Source organism: Saimiri boliviensis, chromosome X (assembly GCF_048565385.1).
Source record: "Saimiri boliviensis isolate mSaiBol1 chromosome X, mSaiBol1.pri, whole genome shotgun sequence".
Classification (NCBI taxonomy): Eukaryota; Metazoa; Chordata; class Mammalia; order Primates; family Cebidae; genus Saimiri; species Saimiri boliviensis.
In genome coordinates this window covers 18313127-18336238 of record NC_133470.1, presented here as the reverse complement: position 1 = coordinate 18336238, position 23112 = coordinate 18313127, and the positions used below count along the sequence as shown (strand labels likewise).

The 23112-nt window shown below is 33.3% G+C and overlaps 1 protein-coding gene across 5 annotated transcripts in view; it reads right to left on the bottom strand.

The window, feature by feature from the left end:
• CNKSR2 (connector enhancer of kinase suppressor of Ras 2) overlaps positions 1–23112 on the bottom strand; it is a 296479-nt gene that overhangs the window by 141289 nt on the left and 132078 nt on the right. For all 5 annotated transcript variants that reach the window (XM_074391385.1, XM_074391386.1, XM_074391387.1 and 2 more), the window contains exons 7-8: positions 17055–17114; positions 13313–13381 (exon numbers count right to left, since the gene is read on the bottom strand). In XM_074391385.1, coding sequence (XP_074247486.1) covers positions 13313–13381; positions 17055–17114 — 129 coding nt within the window. The remainder of the gene's footprint in view (positions 1–13312; positions 13382–17054; positions 17115–23112) is intronic.

Here is a 23112-nt window from a genome sequence, read left to right as displayed (position 1 = left end):
CAGTGAATTATCTCAGTAGATACTCCACTTAAGCATCAAGCCAGTTTCACTTAGAAATTATTAAATGGGAATGAGGCCCACTGAGTAATTACAGTTTGCGTAACATTTTTCTTTATAACATATGCAGGTTTTAGCTATATCAGTTCTATCTTAGTACTTGTATACACATAAACAGCAACTAGAGCTGCAACTTTCTCATTTGAATAGTCCTCTTTTTGCTTAGTCCTTTCTCAAACTCCTTAATTTGGATCATTTCTATCTTCTTTACTACATATAGTTCTTAACACTTTTCCCCCATTTACTGGTTTTGGTCATGTTCTACTGGTTTTGGTCATGTTCTACTAGAAGTAAATATGACATCATGCTAGAGCTCTAGTAAAAATAATTCCAAGCTCTCGTTCTGTGATATTCTAACATACCTTCAGCCATAGAAAATATGTAAATATGTGTTAATCATTTTTCTTTTTTTTTTTTTTTTTTTTGAGATGCAGTTTCACTCTTGATGCCCAGGCTGGAGTGCAATGGCGCGATCACAGCTCACTGCAACTTCCGCCTCCCGAGTACAAGCAATTCTCTTGTCTCAGCCTCCTGAGTAGCTGAGATTACAGGCAGGCACCACCACACCCAGCTAATTTTGTATTTTCAATAGAGATGGAGTTTCTCCATGTTGGTCGGTCTGGTCTCAAACTCCTGACCTCAGGTGATCCACCCGCCTTGGCTTGCCAAAGTGCTGGGATTACAGGCGTCAGCCACTGTGTCCAGCTATTAATCATTTTTCTAGGTTAGTTTGCCATTTTTTCATTTAAGTTTCTGGTTACAGTTTAAAAATATTCAGTGTGTGCAGCTTAAATTAGAAACCATGTAAAGATATAACAGTAATAAGTAGAATGGTTGTAAAGTACTCTCCACTGGCTGCAATGAACGTATGTACTAGGCAGTAGAAAGAGTTTTGAAAGAAGAAGTAGAGGCCCTAGTGGTTACTAATATGAATGTAAGCTGCTAATATGAAAGGAAATTAAATAAGGTGCAAAATTTAAAGAAAAACTTTTTATTTTTGGAGACAGGGTTTTATTCTGTTGCCCAGGCTGAAGAGCAGTGGCTCACTGCAGCTTTGACCTCCCAGGCTCAAGCAATCTCCCCACCTCAGTCTCCAGAGTAGCTGGAACTACAGGTATACATTACTGTGACTGGCTAATTTTTATTTTTATAGAGATGGGGGTCTCACTATGTTGCCAGGGCTGGGCTCTAACTCCTGGGTTCAAGCACTCTTTCTATCTTGGACTCCCAAAGTGCTGGGATTATAGGCATGAGCCACCTCATCCAGAGAAGAAAAATATTCTAATAGTCAAGGATATCTGAAAAAGAAATTGGCTGACTTGTGAAATAGACCAATATCAAGACATGTTTCAATATCTTGCATAGGCCAAATGATTAGGTAACTTTCAGTCACAATACATTCCAACTCTAAAACACAGAGTGGGTAGGGACATGAATATAGATGATAAAGATTAGCTTGAGTAAAATAACATGGTCATGTTACATCTCTGCCTATCTGTCTTCCATCTTTTCTTCCTCTTCCCTGCCAAAAAGTGTACCTGTTTCCTCTAGGCTAAGTGTTATACACCTTTTCAATATTTCATGCTGTCTTCTTACAATAATCTCTTCTCCTTCAAAAGCTTTTACTAACAACTTCCTGCAGGATTTCCAAATCTTTCTACCATTCCTGCTTCCTATCAAGAACTCTAGTCATATTATCAACTGCTTAGTTCATCCACGTTAACAGCTACTGAATAATTGCAAGCATCAACAATTCACTGTGCTAGATTCTTCACATCTATGTTATATTCTTTTTATTTGTATTTTCATTCTTACAAAAGACTAATGAGATAAACTATTAAGCCCAATTTACATGTGTAGAAACTGAAGCAAAAAGAGATTGTTTTCTCTGCCAAGATTACAAAAATAGTAAGTAGCGAAGCCAGAACTTACATTAAAGTCTTTTCAATTCTAAAGCACAGTATCTTCCCTGGAATATCCACTGGGAGCTCACATGAACAGACTAGTTTAAAAATCAAACTCATTGTCTCTTTACTTTCATTCACCAGAAAACAAACTTCCCTATCATCCTCTAAAGTTTGGAGTTTGGAATCACCTATGACTTTTCTCTTTTTAATCCATGTATGTGTCCTAACAAATAGATCCTGGCAACTAATGCCTCTTCTCACTGCCTTAGTTCTGGCTTGGATACCTACCGCTAGACTTAAACCAGAATCCTAACCTGTCTTTCTGCTTCTAGTCTTTTGCAGCTCCAAAATACTGCTAAAGTGTAAAAGTTTTCTATGATTCAAAACCTTTAATAGTTCTCCAAAGGCCTAACTAAGGAACCAATAACCAATTCTCAAACAGGTTCTTTGTCAATATGGTTGATTATAGCTTTTTCTCAGATTACTTTTCTTCAATGTGGTTCTCAAACTTTAGCATGTGTTAGAATCATCTTGAAGGCTTGTTAAAAGAATGCTGAGTTTTAATCCCCAGAGTTTTTGATCCAGTCATTCTGGAGTAGGGCCTGAGAATTCTTCCCTTCTACCTTTTATTTCCTAATGCAAGTTTCCAAGTGAGGCTGATGTTACTGGTCTAAGAACCACAATTCGAGAACTTCTGTAATAGATTATGAGCTCTTTGAAGGCAATGACTTGCCCATGTCTACATCAGTTTAGGTGCTTCATATGGTTTTAACATTAGATATAATAAGTATTTATTGTGTGTCTTCCATGCAGTATGAATACAATGGTGAATGCAGAGCAGACTGTGCCTCATTAAGGAACATTTACAATAAAGTAAGGTAAGTACCTCAATAGAGTGAATACAGAGTACAATAGGAGCCCCCAACAGGGGTACCTACCCCATTCTTGAGGGTCTAAGGGAGGTTTCCAATAAGTTTAAGCCAAATTCCTTAAGAGTTGGACAGGTGAAGAAGATGTTGAGGTTGAAGGGGTAAACAAAGTTCTGAGGCAAAGTATCACTAGCTGAGCAACTTTCTGTAGTTCAGTATACATAGATGACAGAACAAGGGAAGGAGTAATAAGGCAAGAGAAACACACAGAGTTCAGATGATTATAAAAGGCTTTAAAAAAGTTGGTAATTAAGAGTTGGTTAAGTAATATACATTTCCCTCCAACACTGTGCTTTTCTCTTTAGCTGTATCTCTGCAAAAGCACTCTTCCCTCTTGTAATTTTTCTCACTTATAAAATCTTACCTATCTATAAAGGTTCCTCTTACATGTAGTACCCATCCTAAAGCCTCTTATTACAGCTGACACCATATTTTTCTTATGTTAATCTCACAGCACACTGTATAACTTGACTAGTGAGCTGATATGGTGACATGATGATGTAAATGTTTCAGAGACAATAAAGGGCCTTGAAACTCCAAAGGAGGGTTTAGTTTTGTACATAAAACCAAGATGTAGTATTAAAATATCCTTTAAATGTAATATACTTAAAAATTTATCATATAAAATATTAAATGACCTCTCATCCAAAAAAGTAAAATACTTGATACTTAAGCTGTAATAGACATTCTGTACCCCAAATTTTCAAATAAACTTTCTCTTTATAAATGAACCTTTGAAAAAATAATATTGCTATCTTGAATATTCCAGACCTAGAGTCATAAGACAAGAAATGGAACTGTGGGTATAGATTCTATTTGTCCTAGAAAAATTTTACTTTATCATACGTATTATATAAACACTGTTATGAAGGTGTTTTTTTTGCAGAAAAATATTTTGTAGTGCATTATCAATATTTTAATAGAGTAATTCATTCACATTAATTTCATGGGCTAAAAATGAACCTTTAAAAAACCATCATATGCATTTTTACATAAAATATCTTATTATTAGCTAATGCTTTTCACATACACTGAACTACTATTATCTTTCTCATTATCCAAGGTAGCAGAAGTCAGTGTCTACAAGCAATGGCAAGTAATATAGCTTACTAATTTATATATAATCCCCAACATGTACATTAAAATGTATTTTATGCACAACACAAACAGGAGTAAAATTTCCCAAGTAGGTTATTAAGGAATCCCAAGTGCTAAAAGCCAGAGGTTCTGCTTTCTTGTGGATGGGGCTTGTAATTGTTTTGATCAGGCTGAAGCAGACAGCAGGTGTTCCTTTGTGAAGGACAACATAAGTGGGCAGGTCCTTGAAAATTGGTTGCCTGGATTAGGTGCACAAGAGGCTTTGGGGTTGGTGCTGAAGAGATGATAGGCTTCTTTTCCCCTCAGTACACAGAGGGAAGAAGTTGTCTCTGGCCCCTTTAGAACTTGCCCTGGTCTGCTTTCCAAATAACAGCTGGTGAATTATTTGACTAACATATGAAAATATAATTTCTACTCTATGGTCCCAAGTAGCCAGTTACAAAAAAACACAAAGGTAAGAATTTAAGCCTATCAACACAGACCTTCTTTACCTTTTTCACGGCTATATTTGAAGTTGCAAGAGAGCATCTTTATACCCACAGGCAGGAAGATAGAACATTTCTTAAAATATTTTCAAAGTTATTACCCTACACAAGACAAAGAAACAGATTCATTATCAATGTTTACACGCACTCTTGTGTATACACACACTATTACTCACAGGTTGTAATGTAGAAATGATACCTTTTCCCAAAGGAAATTTTAGAGACTAGGAGTATGCCTATATGAATGTCTGATAATATGAGTGATGCTAAACCCAAACATCCTCCTGCTCTTTTTAAGAGTACTGGAGAGACTTAATTCAATACACAAGCCATCATGCTGCAGCTAATGACCCTTTGTCTTTGCCAAATGCTTTGGTGTTGACATATTTATTATAATGTTCTGTTTCTTTGTGTTACTAAAAAGATACTGAAGTATCTAATAAATTAAACATTTTATACCAATGACTACCTCTTTCTCCTGCAAAACATTCATGTGAAGGAAATAGCATACTGTCATAGAAACATTTCAGAAATAATGAATTTTGACATACAATGCCTTTCAAAGATCCTAAAACTATTAAGTAATGAGTACCAATCTACAAAATCCACATTCACCTAATTTTCTTCCATGAAATATTAATAAGAAGTCTTACAGTATTAAAGTTTACTACATTTGGAGATATCTTAATTTTGCTCGTTCACAGTTATTCATTCACTGAATAGAAATAAAGAATTACTCATGGTTCAGGTACAAAGGAATATAAGCTAATGTGTATGCCGTGGTTAAGGAACTATGCAAAATAAGTGATTTTTAACCCTAACTTACAGTAACTTAAATAGGTAACTCAGAGTACTTAGAAATGTTCCAAAGTTTACTTACTTTAAATAAAACTTTAGTACTGATATTTTAATAAATACGATTAGGAGAGAGAATCTTGGGAAATGATAAAAGGAACAAACATTTTAAAAGAAGAAATACGGGAAAGATTTTATTTTCATTAGAGCAAAAAAAGCCCACAATTTTATATCTTAATCATTAAGTGAGCCATTCTTCATCTCACATCCTCCTGAACTTTAAATGACATTTATCTAGTGAAATAAGAGTATGTCAAGGCATTTGGCTTTTTAATATGGCTTAATTTCAACGTAAAACTTAGACCATGTTGAATTGCTCAAAATCTAAATTTACATTTATTTGTTTTTATACTTAATATTTTCATGTGAATTTCATAGTTATGAATGTAGTATGTGTGCATATATAATGTGTATATATAAATATATAGTATTTAAAAATAAAGCACTAACAGATAACATAGTTTCTTGCAGCTAAAGTTGGATAGGGAGTGCAAGAGAGAGCCAACTCAAACACTACAAGAACCTAGTACCTTATTCTCCCCTGGAATCTTTTTCCCCCATAATCAAGAAGTTCTGAGAGATAAATCAAAGTTTCTTGATTGACTCATAATGAAGTTCATGGGACAAAGAAAGTAGTGATATTATAATGAAGTTCATGGAAGAATAAAAATACTGATATTAATTTTTCATGTAAGTTTTATGAATCACCCACATAGTTTTCAACAAAGGTGGTGACTTTTCATACCCTGCTACTTGCGCTGTCTCCATTAACCTTTCACTTAAATTAACTGTGGACTTTGTATAGTTGGAACCTTGACTTTGGTGATAACTTGATTCTAAAGCTGTAGGTATAGTTCAGCATCTTGAACATACAGCTCTCTTTCCCTTCTCCCCTTCCAGTATGGCATTTGGTAATGTTGAGGTCTTTCAAGGCTAAAGGCTTGTTTTGGAGGCTTCATGGTTTTCATTCATATACACTAAAGAAAACTAAATCAAAGCCAATTTTGTTTTCATTTCAGCATTATTCACAATGTCCTTTTACTTCACCAAAACATAAAACTGAATGGGTCTGAAAGCTTTTGCTAAAGAGAAAAAAGGAGGAAGAAAATCACATTGTAGTGAAAGGTAAAGCTGTAATGTAAACCTCTGATCATACTGCAGAACCTCAGTCACCAAAAGAGCAGTAACACATTTTAAAATAACCATAATAATACAGGTTTTTCCTTTTTTGAGATAGGGTCTCACTCTGTTACCCAGGCTGGAGTGCAGTGGCACATCATAGCATTCTGCAACCTTGAACTTCTGGGCTCAAGTGATCCTTCTGCCTCAGCCTCCTGAGTAGCTTGAACTACCAACACATGCTGCCACACCTGGCTAATTTTTAAAAATTTTCTGTAGAGATGATCATGTTCTTGCTATGTTGCTCAGGCTGGTCTTGAACTTGTAGCCTCGAGCAATCTTGAGACTTGCCTTGGCTTCCCAAAGTGCTGGAATTACAGGCATGAGCCACTGCCCTCAGCCACAATACAGGCTTTTAACTGATTTTTTAATGAAGATATTTGCACAGGTTATTAAGTTATTAAGTTTCAGCCATTCCTTCCTATATTTCATTTTTGTTCTGCTTACAAAGACACTAGGAATATATGTATTTTGAAATAAAAAGAAAAGACTCCCAGTCACCAAAGCTAAAGGGTAAAATGAAGCATCCTTAGCTAAAATGTCAAAATTCCCATTCATAAAAATTTTTGGGAAAATCTACACTTATAAAAAACTCATGCTTAAATTTAATTCAGGAAACTAAATGACAAAAGTAATTAAAAGCAACTCAAACCCTGGTATTCAAAAAGTAATATGCTTAAAAATGTACAAAGTTGCTATAAATGATTTTTACAATGTCATTTACTAGCAGACATTTAACAAAAATATGCTTATTTGAAAATATTAGCAAATACTACAATATATTATATGTTTATCAAAACACAAAACTAAAGGACATATGTGTGTATATATATATAGCTAAAAGTATCATCCTAAATCTTTATTAACAGAATTTTTAATAAAAACAACAACAAAAAAACACTTCTGTAACGGCTGTAAGTATTTTCACTGCAGAAGAGTTATCTTTAGAAATCACTTTACCAAAACTCCAGCAACCCAGACAAAAAAAGGAACTCAATGTCAGCTCCAAATGGGACCATAGTGAACTCTATATACCACTTTTCCAACTTTTAAATCCTTTATTGTCCATTATTAGGATAATAATAAGATGTAGAAGGGACAGTGTGAGAGGAAATATAAAAGTAAGGAGTGGCTATATTACCTGCAATTTGAGCTACCATGCCAATCAGAATTTTAATTTAGTAGATGAAACCTATCCTTGAGACTTAGGGCTAAATAACCTAAAAAAAACCACTTAAGATTAATGCTTAATTCAATAGAATTAAGAAATTATATCGAATTTCTTATTATATGGTGGTTCTACAGTGTTTCCCTTTCATATGATAATCTTTTACCAGGCAGTTAAAAGTTATCCACTGATTGCCTGCTCCTATGAAAAGGAAGTGGATTGGGCAATTGTGACTGGCAGACTCTTGCTTTTCTGAAAGAGGTTAAAAAAAGGGGAGTGGGGGAATGAGGTTGATACTGATTTGTGAATGAGTCACACACTTAATAAGTTGATAAGCCAGAGTAGGTGAGAACTTCAGCCAATAGCTATATTTTAAACATATAAAATAAACTTATAAGGAAACTAAAAATTCCATGTAAAATAACTAGAACATAGTAACCACATGTTGACACTGAAAGATAAAGTTTGTTCATAAAAATGAAACAGTAACCATTTTAAGAAAGCAATTACTCTTCTGGTGAAGCCCTTAAGAACTGCACAAATTAGAAGAAAACAAGTCAGGATGCAGAGATCTGCAGAGAAAATATATTGATTAACAGGAAGTAACTATTATTGAGGTATCATACAATTTATCTCCTTTATATAAGAACTTAAGATAATAAATTTTAGTTTAATAGTATAATTATGAATTATATTGAATGATAGTAATAAATTGATTTCTCTGTACAAAATAAAAATAGTTCATATCAGTATGTATCACTTCAAAACCAGTTTCCACACATTCTCATCAAATCCATAATGTTCAATGTGAAATAAAAGAGAAACAATCTATGAAGTTCTCACAAACTACTATATAAGGTAGAATCTGAAATAAAATATTCTTATGAGTAACTTAAATCATTGAGGCATTGTTTCCTTTAATTTGTGGTAAAGGTCTCTTCATAATTTTTCCCCCTTCCAAAAGAGAATGATTCACTTGTTCTATTTTAGAATACCAATTTCTTAGAATCTGAACGTAGTTATTTTAGACTATTATAAGAACTCATTATTTATTAGGCAATAGTTAAATATCATGCTAACATAATTGATCTCTGTAGTCCAGCAAAATGTGTGCTTTCAGGAATAAGATGTGGGGTATACCAGAAACACTTCCCCTTGTGGTCTCAGTTTTCAATATCTTAGGTATATGGAATTATATGATAAATACTTTCTCCTTTGAGAAAGCAGCACGGAAGAAAATAGGCAAGAACAAAGAAAACTTAATGAGATGAAGAGTAGAGGAGAAATAGTTAAATGAGAAGAGATGAGAATGCTAAAGGAAATAAAATGGAATTAGAAGAAAAAAAAGTAAAGACAACAATTTAGCAAATTTAAAAAGTGAAAGCACATCTGCTGTTAGACAACATCATGGTACTGATTTCACTCAATCACTCATTCATTTCTGCTGAAGTCTAGGGAAGGAGGTAAAGTGAGAGGAAGGGAAAAGGAGAGATGAACTTTAAGGGGTTACCACACTGTCCATCCGTTCTGATTATGTTGGCTTCTCCTTTGAACAATACTCTCCTGTTGTTCTGGGGTTGAAGGAACAACAGAGTGAGGACAGAGTCCAAAACGAGATATAAGAGCAAGAGTAAGGAAGACACATAAATGAAGTTAGATGAAGTTTCGAGATAGTCCTTCAATCTGTTCCCTCCTCCCACCCTCTCTGCCATCCCTAGTCTTTCTCAACAATGTTTATCATTTTGGGCGTAAGAAAAACCACTAGCTTATAGTACTTATCTTCCATCTCTCACTAATAAATGTAGAATATCCTATTTGCTGCAGTCTACCTTCTTTTTGACTATCCCAACCTGGTTATTTTCCATTCCAGTATCCTTTATAGCCTCATCTATTGAACCATTTCTTGCCATAATGTAGTTGTCAGGCTCCAGAATACCTTTCAAAATAACAGTGAATATGTTTTAATATTTACACAAAATAAGAGGGAAAATTTCCAAATGTTATTAATAGATTCAACCATCATATATGCCAATCTTTTCAAGTGATATTCCTAAAAGACTGTTTTCAGTATGGATAGAATCTTTAGAAACCTTGCACACCAAAAACAGTATGAACATGAAATCGAACAGATTAGAAATATGCCCCAATATTTTAATAACTATAAATAGTTTCATCAGCTTAAAAAAATGTGTTAAAAGTGCATCATGAGGGCAAAGTTGCTGCTTCAAACTATGCCGAGGTATCTCCCAGAGAGAGGGATGTAGTGGAAGATGAAGTAGAAAAAATCTTGGGAGATTCCAGCAGCCTTTGAGGAGTTGGGTCTTCAATGGTGGGGAAGACATGTGGGAAGACATGTAATAAGACTCAGTCTGCTTTGCTTGGATGTTCATAATTTTTTCTTCTTCCTACCTGGCAGCCACAGTTTCTCAGCCACAGAAGTATGTTAATTTGAAAAATTTAAAAGCCACTTATAATAAAGAATATAGCAACACGAAAAAGGACATACAACTTCCAGTTTCATTTCACATAAGAAAGTACTTTTTTTTTAAAAAAAGGAGCAAACTAGAAACATAGACATCTAATTAGACATCTTGAAGATACACCATACTAGCAATTTAAAAAATAGTATTTGAATTCATCTGATTTATTCAACTTTCTCAGACTCTTAGGGAAATATTTAAAATAATTTTTTATTTATCTTAAGTAAAGAAAAAATATCAGATTTTATATTTTATATTACTACCTATAGTCATAGGAAATTTTAGAATTACAGAGAGATACTAACTGGGTCAGAATCATCCAAAATATTTAAGATTTAACATTTTTTTCGTTATTGAGTCTAAATTGGCATAGAACAATACTGGCAATCTCACTATTCTAGTCAATTAATGAATTAGAGAATATTGATTATGTATTTCAAATTATTAGGCCATACCTTAATATAACTATTATATCATAAGCATACCCTATGGTAATGTAGAGAGAGAAGGGATAATTGCGGACTATAAATAATTTATACTTGCTTCAATTAAGAGAATTTCTATTTCACCACCTCTGTATATTGTCTAATAAGAGATTAAAAGTACTGTACAGATCACAATACAGGCAACAGCAAGAAAGAGGGCAGAGTTAGCTACATTTAGTGAAATGCATCCATTTTGCCCAAATATGCCTTTACTTGAACACACACAAAAAAATCTGGCAACCGATCACATTATTAAACAAGGCTACTTTCATGAAATTCAACATATTATCCTGTCTCTATTATATCCCAAAATCAATTTGTTGGCTGTAGTAGCAGTCTGCCAAGAAAGAGGATTCCAATTGTCCAACTGTTGTAGCAGGTAAAAGAGAAGAACGGAGGTAGGAAAGTTAATTGTTATTGAGCTTCTAATGTGTGCCTGGCATTATGATAGGTGTTTTACATATCTTACTTATCTGAGTGAAAGAAGCAGAGTGGGGAAGTGGCAGTAAAGTTAAGTTTTCACCCTATTTCAGTTCAGCTGACTCACCCAGTTATATAAATTCTCACTTCCTTTCTTCTTCTCTTACCCTTGATCCTACTTAATCTTTCATTGAATCCTGAGATTTGCCTAGGATTCTTCCTCTTTTGTTGGACAGTTATATAATTTTTGAGTTTTGGGAGGCAGTATAATAAAATTGAAGTAAGAACATGGGCCTTAGAGTCAAACAGCTTTGAGTTTTGGGTGAGCTGAATCATTATTCTGAGTCTCAATTTCTACATATACCTTATTTGCAGGATTATTGTAGGGACTAAATGAAATAAAATATGTAAAATACTGAACATGATGCTTGGCACACTGTAAGAACACAATAAGTGTTAGCTATCGTTATTATCCTTATAAAAAGGTAAATAGATGCACAGTTACCATGACTCACTTAAAGCCATAAGTCAATTTCAGAGCAAGAGCTGGAACCAAGTTTCCCCAAACATCATTCTGTGTAGTTTCAGTATTTTAGAATATTCCTGCGATGTAAAGATGCACTTACACATTCTAGGTATATTTAAAGGTCACCAATCCACATAGATGTTATTAGTTTATTTGTAGACTTTTAAAGGCTTTCATATTCATTTTATAAACATCAGTATCTTTGTTGCACAAATGAGATCCTTTAAATAAGTTTATTTTTATTAGATACTAATTTCTATCTTCTTAGAGTTGACCATCTGGAAATGCATGCTGAAATTATTCAACAGATGTCATGTTTGTTAAGGTCACATTGCAGAAATGGAAGCAACATGACAATTAGAAGAGGAAAAAGCTGCTAGTCTACTGAAGCAGCTGCTTTATCCCACTATCCAGATCCTCATCTATGGGACATGAAACTTCAGTCAGTACAACGACTTTGTACAGTTTCTAGTAATCAGGAAAGAAAGCCATCAAAACTGTCATAGTGTGGAAAGGCTTTGTCTACTACCAACACTCTATTATTCAGTATCAAAGGTATACCCACGCATTTAATTTTGAAAACTTACAGACTTTTACCTCACTTAGATAATGAATTTACTGAAGAGACATCATGGCTTTAATTATCAGTGTTTAGGAACCTTTCCAAAATATCACAAACTTTTCAAATTACTCAAAACCAAAATTGAAATGTCATTTGCCTTATGATTAGAATCACTGAGAAAAATCAGGCTTTTCACAAAATTTCTTCCATTACTAGGACATACAAAAGCAAATTTAGTTAAATTGCGTAATAGGAAATAATTACTCACTCTGACGAGTTAGTGAGATAGGAGTAGAATACTAATAAAAAAATCTGCATTTTTTTCAAATGAGAGTTAGGATATTAATAATTTTAGATTATTTTAACTTTTTAAGACAGCAAATACACTTTATTTTGGCAGAGAGAGTGGAACGAAGTGAATTAACTGAGACATACATACAAAATAGTCCAAAATGAAAAGCATATAATTTTCATTTTCTAAGATTAAGAAAAATAACCCTTAAAAATCTACAGCAGGCACAGAATCCCACTGTCATTTTGTATAACAGTGGGATTCTGTGCCTACTGTAGATTTTTAAGGGCAGATAACAAAGGGATTTGTGAGGTTCATAGGGCAAGAACATTTTCTAAAACTAAAACTATTATCCTCTTTTAGGAAAAAAAGCTAATTTAGCTACTAAAAATTTAAACATTTTCAAAGATCTACATTTTAAATACACCCCCAAAACCACCAGACACTTTAATGAACAAATCAATGTTAAAGTAGATAAATGCATGTATGCTGTTATAAAACATCTATTAGGTATTTCAATAATTCATAAAATGAAACTTTTAAAAGTTGTACCAAGAAAAGTTGAATTTATACACACTGTCACTTTAATTACTATTCCAAAATTATTCCAGTTCATGGAATATGTACTATTATCCAGTACTTGTCCATATAGAAATGTATTTCTAACCTCAACCACCAATACTCTTCATGTTCTTTTAAAACAATGCTTAACATTCCATCAAATAATTAAGAAGAATAAATATTCAGTTATTTTTCAAAAGGCTGTTCAATATATTGTAAATAGGAATTTCATTTCATTGGCATTCTTCTAAAGCCTTAACAAATCAAAATTAGTTCCTCCCACTGACTCTTAAGGTAATTATACATACCACAGTCTGATGATTAACTTGAATCACTTCATCCCCAGCGTGGATTTTCTTGCACCGATCTGCAGGTGACTGAATTTAACATAAAAGAAATGATAAAGAGTATAAATTTTATCAGTCATTCCCTCTCTCTGGAAACACTACAAAAAGTTCATCTCCATAAATTAGATTTAAAAATTAATTAAAATTTTCAAGGAATTAAACTAATAAAATGGTTACTAGTATTTAATACATTGTTTTTACCTTCTGAGTGAGTTAAATTAATACATAAAGAAAAAATTAATAAAAAAAGTTTGCATTTTTTGCATAGCTAATGACAACAAACAGAAATGCAAAATAATATACAAATAGTTTTTATAAAAGAATAACACATTTCTGAGAGCATTATGAAAAAATGATAATTGGTGTCAATCTTTGTAAATTTTATACAGGCAACTCTCCTAGGCTCTAGTAGGTAACTGCTTCAAAACGACATTTCAAAAAATTCTATCTTTTTGTATTTTGATCTTTTTCATTTAATATAAATAATTAACACTAACTTCAGCAAATCAATATTTTCCAGTGCATCAATGTGATCAGCATCAAAGCTTTGATAATTAAACTGCTAATTTATTTCATCAACAACACCAATTCTGAATAATCTAGCAAAATAAAAGATGGACAGCAATTAGTTCAAATCATATTACATAACATTCTAAGTGTCTAGTTATAAGAGGATGCTACTTCTTGTTACATATAATGTAATACACTGGACAATAAAACCAAACTAAATGAACTAAAATGGCAATATTTTTATAGAATGTAACAATCTATCGCTTTTTCCCTTTATTCCCATAAGGGATTTAAAACAAAAACAAACAAACAAAAAACAACTTGGTAAGCTAATATTGACAAGTTTTAAGGAATTTTTATGAAATTAAAATGAGATTTAAGATAGAAATTTTCTATTGTACGTCTGAGTAATGAAATTAAAATACTACATTTTCTTCTGTTAGCTACTAAATATAGATTACATGCATTTTAATATGCGTTTGAACTTTTGAATATATAGAAAATATATTTTTGTAAGAATGTATTTGTCTATATAAAAATGTATTTATGTTTCAAACACAACGGTAAATGCTGTGATACTATTCATTATCCACTGAAAGCTAAAGAATAATATGGCAATATAATCTGCAAAGTAAAATGCTACTTTTGAGACCCTGGAGTAGGACATACTTTAAAAGTGATTTCCAGTTAGTTTATTTTTTATTCATTTCCAATTATTTTGAAAACATATAAGTCTTGAAACAATGTTAACCCCCATTCAACACATTTTCAAAATTCACAATAAAATTATTTGTCATAGGCTATAATTCAAGATAAGACACCATAACAGGGAGTTCTAGTTGCTGAAGTAATAACACAAGTACATTATTAAGGGTATAGATTAATCTACAATACAAACTCTAAGAATAGTGTTATAACAATAATATAACATGTTTATCTCACAGCACCTTTAGGAGGGGGACATATTACCAAGTCAGACAAGTACCATGTAACAATTCTGAAAGATTGTTAATCATTAATATATTTGTAACTATACTTGGTTCCTGTGGTATTTGGTTCCCAACATATCTTTTTTAAAAAAAAAAGTATGGAAAAAATATCAAGCAAATGGCTCTACTCACTATGTAGAAGAAAATGACAGTACACAAAACTCAAAGGAAACTGAAACAACATTTTGCACAGGTAAGTAAAGAAGTCATATAAATTATAGACTTTTAGTTTTAAAAGAGATCCTAGATACAGGATTTTGTTCAAACCCCTCATTTCACATATAAGAAAACTAAGAAACTAGGGCACAATAAAGTAAAATAACTTATCCACTCTAGTAAGCCACTTTACTGAGACTCAATACAGCTCTCCTAACTATAAATGACTAAGGTTACCAAAAATACTTAAATATTTTTAAGAAAAAATATCAGAAGATGAACTATTAATATATGGTTCATATCTGAACTACTCCCAGACTCAATCTTTCTTTTGATGACTTATCTATTTATAAAATACTACTAATATGAGCAAGGCATAGTCCTCAACATTTTTTAACAGACCCCAGACAATATAGGGAGATCCATTCCTACCAATTCTTCAAGATACAGTTCAAAATAACCATTTCTGTGATTCCTTCTCTGATTTCACTTGGCAGCATTTACTATTCTTCCCTTTGTCCATCCATGCAAATTACACTACCGTTTATAAAGATGCATCCCTACATGCTCTCTACACCTTCGTGGCACCAAACTAGTTTAAGATTCTTCTAATACCTAGCACCATGCCTGAAATGTAGCAGACATGAAGCAGAGGTTTGTTAAATGAACAAATGAATAAATGAATGAATACATACATCAGAATGGACAATCAATGACAAGAGTATAGTTTGTAGCATCTTAACTGCATTTAAAATTGTTAAAATCTTCATAATATGGATGTTACTGATACTCTTGATCCCTTACGACGCTTATATTTAATACCACATGTGAAGCTGCTAGTGTAATCCAACTGCAAATATATAGTATGTGTTTCACCTTTCGCAGGAAACCAAGAGAAGAAGGGCAAAATATCAGTAAGTGATTAAAGTAATAGGTGAATTAGATGAAAAGAATGGTGATTTTTAAAAATTAAATGCTGGTAAAATGTTCAGATCAATAATAATTTGAGATTAAACTAATTCCATCTAAGTCTTCTTTAAAGAAGCACAGCATAAACATGTAATTGTCAGAATGTCTAAAAAAAAATACATTCAAAGCTCAGTATCTGCTTATGTAAGAATAGAACAGAAATTTGAAATAATCAAATGCAAGAATAATGATGTATTATGCTGTTCAACTCTATCACACCAACAATGTTTATAATATCCAGCATGATCACTTCATACTTCTCTCTCCATAACAGACAATTCTCTACAGCATGGCTTTTCTTAGCTTATTTAATTTTCATTACAACCTAGGGAGGTATGTAGTGCAGATAATTTGTTTCCAATTATAGTCAAAGAAACTGAAGCAATGAGAGGTTAAATGTCTTGCCCAAAATTACACTGCCATTAAGATGCAGAACTAGTTGCAGGATGTAGGCATGTGGACTTCTGACCCACTGTTTATGGTGGTTCGCAACTGTGCCTCAGAATCACTTGCTAAAATAGAATCTCTTACTAAGAAATAGGCTGGTCTCCAGAATTTCTGATTTAGTAGGTCTAGGGTGGGGCCTGACAATCGGCATATATGTCAAGTTGTCAAGGGAGGCTAATGCTGCTGTCCAGGAATAAGACTGTGAAAACCACTCAGCTATATCATGCTGCCCCTCCACTTAATTAAGCTGACTTATACTGGAAGTATTCAGAAAACCTGACTTATCTGAATTTACTTCTCACATGAGTTTAGTTTCTTAAAATAACCAAATCATTTTACAGATGGAAATGAATTCTTTCAGATGTCACAATAACTTGTCATGAATCAGAATATTGACAAATCTCTGGCTGAAAACACCTGATTTACTTTAAGTAAATAGCTATTCTAAATAAGAAAAAAAATTACATTCGAACAGAACCAATGCTACTAACTCAGTATCTCTTTTAAATTGTATCTACCATCTGCTTATGTCCTTATCCTTAGCTGTTAGCCTCAGTCATGTGAGATAACGTAAGTTGTTAGCAACAAAAGGGAAAAATACACATAAAAATTTGAAAGATTAAAATACTTACATTTTCTGTGGTTCCAGTAATTACATGGAGGCCATCATATGTAGATTTAATATACATACCCTAAGAAAAAGACAGCATCAGAAAAGAAAGTGAAGCAATTGGAGAATTTTCAAGTACATTATAACCTCGTTTATATAAAAAATTACTCTATCAAATTAAAACTGCCACATGCCCCAGAAATAAATCCATGAAGACAGATGCTATCTTTAAACTGGTAAGAAATTACTATCTGAACATTCTGGTTTCTAAAGTTTGTTTGAAGAAGCCTATACTCAATTAAATAACTACTTGCTAAATGAATTGCCTATGAGACTCAAAATGCAGCATGGTAATTCAATATTCCTAAGAAAGAACATCTCTCACTCCCTACAAAAACCCGTACTACATACTCTGTGGCAAAATAAAAGTTACAGTGGGAAATTAAATATTGGTATGTTATTAATTTATTATATTTGATATACATTATACAATAGAAAGCAGTTTTCTAATGAGATACTTCAATTATAACTGGAGCGAGAAGAGTGATAAAATATAATTTACATAAATTTTCTCCTTCTATTTTGTAGTATCCTGTATTTTCAACCTTTCTTATTCATAAAGTTTTAATAATTATATCCAATCATCTCTACATCAATAATTAAAAGGTAGTATGTATCTGTAGCAATCCCTTCCCCCAGTAAAAAGAACAAGATTTCACTTTCCAATTAAATGGAACCATTTTTAGAAAGAGCTTCATTAAAGTTTAAAAATTATACAGAAATCCTGAAATTGTACAAGCTTTAAGAGCAAATGGAAAGTTTAAATTACACATAGTGATGGATCTTTAAAGAAAAAAATATCACAATAAAGGATTCACATTTTAAATATTAAATAAGTAAATCGGAACAAACTAGATGATTCAGCTAATGAATTTTTGTACTCTCCAAGGAAGATTCTGTTACTTTAAATTTAATTTTTAGGAAAAACTACCCAAATTTTACCTGTAAAAGTGCTTCCATTTCAAAATATTGATTTCATAAATAAAAATACTAATTTAATTAACTTCAAATCTTAAATACAGATTTAATAACCAACAATACCATTTCAGAAAAAGCATACATTTAGTACTTTTACAAAGCAACTGCTACAATGTTAATTTCCTATACCTTTGTTAATTATATATTTAGATACCTGAAAAATTATATATTTAGATACCTGAAAAGAGATTAGAAAAATAAGTAGTAAATTTCATGGTATGGAACTACTGAGACATCACTGTGTAGGTTTTAACTCTAAAAAGTCATTTCAGTAATACCGTATGTCTAAAATGTTATCAGTTCCAAAAGTGGCTGAGCCTGGATCTCTAATATGAAACCAGATGAATGCTTATCACTTTATATAAAATAAGTAACCTTAACAAAAGTACAGACATAATTTAATTAATGGATTGGCCAGTAGTTCTTGGCTATGACAACATGGTAATATTCAGCCTTACACTGGTGACAGGCATATAACATACTTACTTTGAAGCTTACATTTACCCTATTATTTACTGGGAGGTAAATATGATGGTATTATTTTAGAACTTAGAAAAGGACAAGATCTTTGCAAATATTTTTCATTCAGGAATTAACAAGATCATATAAGATTAATAAAGGATCTTAAAATACAGTTATGTGCCACATAATAACAATTTGGTTAATAATGAACCATATATACGATGGTGGTCCCATGTGATTATATAATGGTACTTTTTGTACCTTTTCCATGTTTAGATATCTACTTTTTGTACCTTTTCCATGTTTAGATATCCAGCACTACTGTGCTACAATTGCCTACAGTATTCACTACAATAACATGCTATACAGGTTTGTAGACTAGGAGCAATAGGCTCTATCACCTAGCCTAGGTGTGTAGTAGGCTGTAATATCTAGATTTGGGTAAGTACACTCTATGTTGTTCACATAAGAATGAAATCACCTAAGGACACATTTCTCAGAATGGAATCCCATCATTAAATGAAGCATGACTGCATATTTGTAAGAGCTAGAGAGTACATTTTTAGTTTTCGTTTGTTTGTTTGAGACAGAGTTTCACTCTTGTCACCCAGGCTGGAGGGCAGTGACATGATCTCGGTTCACTGCCAACTTTCACCTCCCGGGTTCAAGTGAGTTTCCTGCCTCAGCCTCCCGAGTAGCTGGGATTACAGGCGCTTACCACAGTGCCCAGCAAATTTCTGTATTTTTAGAGGAGACAGGGTTTCACCATGTTGCCCAGGCTAGTCTAGAACTCTCGACCTCTAGTGATCCACCCACCTCAGCCTCTCACAGTGCTGGGATTACAGACGTGAGCCACCACACCCAGCCAGTTTTTAGTTTTTGACATATAAGGGTTGTGAGAAGATAAAGTAGAAAAATTGAACAAAACAACATATACTGTTCAGATACAGAAAAAAATTATCATCCATCATTATCTATCATCATCATTAATATCTACTTGTTACATTGTGTCAGGGATAGTTTTAAGTGTCTTACACTTATTTCACAACAGTCTATGAGGTGAAACTATCATTATCTCTGTTTTAGAGATAAGGAAACTGAGGCGGAGAGAGGCTGAGGAGTCTGCCCAAGGTGGTGAAACCAGGTTTTAAGCCCAGGCAGTCTGACTCCAGAGTCCACACTTTCAACCACTAGGCTCCTGATTTATGGATTTATTTACAGTGAGGAGAGTTATACACCTTAACTTTTCTTATTAGAATATTTCATGACTGTAGATATTAAAGTCAAACATTCACTTTTTAACATCTGTTCTAAAAGACTAAGACCACTTTAGCAAACATGTAGTATGTGAAATGTAGTTATAAGAATAACCGGGATTACTATTTTACAAATTCATTTGAATTACCCATCTCTCTTTGAGGCAGGATAGGTAGTCAAGGATTTAACATGTCCTTGGAATTTGGCAACTGTGGAGAATATATGGTTAACACAATAAGCCCCAGCATACACATTGTAGTCAATCTCATTCAAGCACAGCTAGGAAATTTCCCCTGAAGGGAACATGTGCATTTTGATTTTACCTGTTCGCAAACTGACCCTTTGCTCAAATACCCCTGGGTATTTGACCCTTAAATACCCCTGGGTGGAGATTTAAGATGCTAATGAGACATGCAACATATGAAAAGACATGTACAGCTATGGTACACGTGCACCCAGAGGACCACCCAGAACATGCTTACTAGCAACAGCTCTTTCCACCCCCTTATAAATAATCATGTAAGACTACCATAAAGGGAGTCTCCCTAGTGCTAGTCTTGGTGGTCTCCCCCTTGGGAGCAGCCCATCCTGAATCTCTCTCAGAGTGTACTGTCTATTCTGCACCTAACTTTCACAATATTATTTTTTGCAATAAATTGCTTATGCTACATCTCCTTTGCTGTGTGTTTCTTGTTTAAGTTCTTTTAAACTAAGAACTGAGGTCTCACAACAGCCGTCAACATCTTGACAACTGTAAGCAGAAGTTGATTATATTTTTCTCCACTTATCTTTCAATACTGTGCACTATTGACTATGAATTAAAGGTGTTTGACAAGAGTTCTAAATGATTCTATAAATGAGGAGGTCATAAAGAAAGCCTAATATTTAAAGAAAAATGTTTAGAAAAGACACTGTAGTTATTGGGATAATAAAAAATCATGGAAATAGCATAGCTATGACTCTAAATTTATCTGTGTAAAATTATTACATATACCAGGAACCTAGCTGACAATTGTAAGCTGAAGACAGTATCTAGTAGTTATAGGAAGAAGATCTCATCATGATAGCATTATGGAATTCATATTAAAGCAAATTTTTTTCAGATGAATAAAAATGTCAAATACTTAGAGATGGATCTAGATACAGACTTAAAGTTGAATTCTAGAAACTTTTCAGTCATAAGCAACAGGATAGAAATAAAACACATTTTAAATGCCACAAGAATAAAGATATTTTGTTTTATGTAATATTTTCATTTCTAAATTCAATAAAACATGTCGTAACTGCTTTTAATAATCAAAACTGACTTCTTCATTTTTTAAAAATCTCCCTCTCATAGTAGTAATGAGAAAAATGGCTAAAAGTCAGGCACCAAAAGAAAGAGAAGAAATAAGTTGCTTGGATGACTTTCAAACTAATCATCTTCTGAATAAGAAAGGGTCCACAGAGATACATCTGATTTGTTGTTCACTTCTGAGAAAGGGCCAAACAGCAGGAGTACATGTCATTCAAATGTCTTCTTTTCTGGAATTGTGGCAAATATGGCTTTCCATATCATCAAAAACTTCATTCTTCCTTTTCTCTCTCTCTTTTTAAAAACCCATTAATTAATTCTACAGCTGACTTGCACAGCTCCCTCTCTCCTGCTCAGGTTGCCAAAATGACATTTGCTTCTCTCTGTCTCCAAATGCTGGTTAACCAACAGAAGCCAAAGCAACCTCTCAGTTAAGTTGGTAGAATAAGGCATACTTAGTGATGGTCCAAGTACCTAAATAGAAAAAGAACTCCTTGAGGCCAGGAGGTTTCCCCAAGGATGACCCCAGTCCCTTCTCTATTCAGCTTGTGTTTTGGCTCTGATCCAGCTTTGTTGTTTCAATAGCTCTCATTTTCCTTCCTTTAATTTTCTGCTAATTATTGTTATTTCAAATCATTTTAGAAGAAAGTTTCATAGGGTTCAATCATAACTAAGGTTGCTTTTCACCAGTCCTTACAAAACTTTAGGACTATCAAACCTAAGAATCTCTAGGAGACTTGATTAATTAAAAGATAATAAATGATGTATATAGTTTATCAGCAGGTGAACAAATCAAACCTTTTGCCTATGAGAGATGTTCTGTCCTAAAATTGGCAGAACACCTTCTGCAGATATTTCTAAGCTAATTAAATTTTATTAAATCTTGGTATTCTCCCGTCTCTTCCTATTTCTTTCCTTCATTTACCATTTAGACATTTACGATGGTCAATTACCAAAATCCTAAGTCAAAATCTTAAAATTGGTTTACTTCAAATGTGACTGATTAAACTTACTTAAACCATGACTGAGTTTTAAAACAATACCTTGAATAAGCCATGTAAATCCTGTTTAGCACTTCCCCTTTGATATGAATCACAAAAAATAGTTTTATACTTAACTCTTAGTATTAATATTCAACCTTTTTGGTTTTTCTTTTCCTTTCTTTCACTTCTCAGTGAAGTGCTGCACATTGTCCTTTAAAAACAAATTTCTCTAAATAATTCCAGTTTTAAAGTCATCCTCCTAAGCTTCTCATACGTCTCTTTAGCAATCCAAAAGTTGAATGTGGAATAATAAAAAAAAGCTTTGTTCAGATGTACTTCATTTAGATTTACCTGGACTTAAACCCTGCCTCTATTATTTATTACCTATATGTGATATAGAGCAAACTGGTGAATATGTGCAATTTTATTTTCTCAGTTGCAAAATGAGAAAATACCTACTTTATAGAGATGTGAGGAAAATACCTGGCAAATAATGGGCACTCGTTTCTTTTCTCTTCTAGCTCTTTCTCAGATTATTTAACTGAATCTGGTTCTTAGCATTTTAAGTTCCCAGATCTACCTCTTTCAAATGAAAACAATAAAGGACCTGTCCAGGGCTATACCTTCCTTTAAAAAAATCAAGATTTCTGCCAGGGGAGGTAGCTCACACCTGTGATCCCAGCACTTTGGGAGGCCAAGGCAGGCAGATCAAGTGGTAAGAAGATCCAGACCATCCTGGCTATCAGGGTGAAACCCCGTCTCTACTAAAAATACAAAAAATTAGCCGGGCATGGTGGTACACACCTGTAGTCCCAGCTACTCAGGAGGCTGAGGCAGAAGAATCACTGAACCCAGGAGGTGGAAGTTGCAGCGAGCCAAGATTGCACCACTGCACTCCAGCCTCGGCAACAGAGCAAGACTGCGTCTCAAAAAAAAAAAAAAAAAAAAAAAAAAATCAAGATTTCATAAAGTCCATTAATTAGCATTGTTTTGGCTTACTTCACAAGGCTATTTCTCCCAATGATTTCAGTGGAAACTAGAGGGAA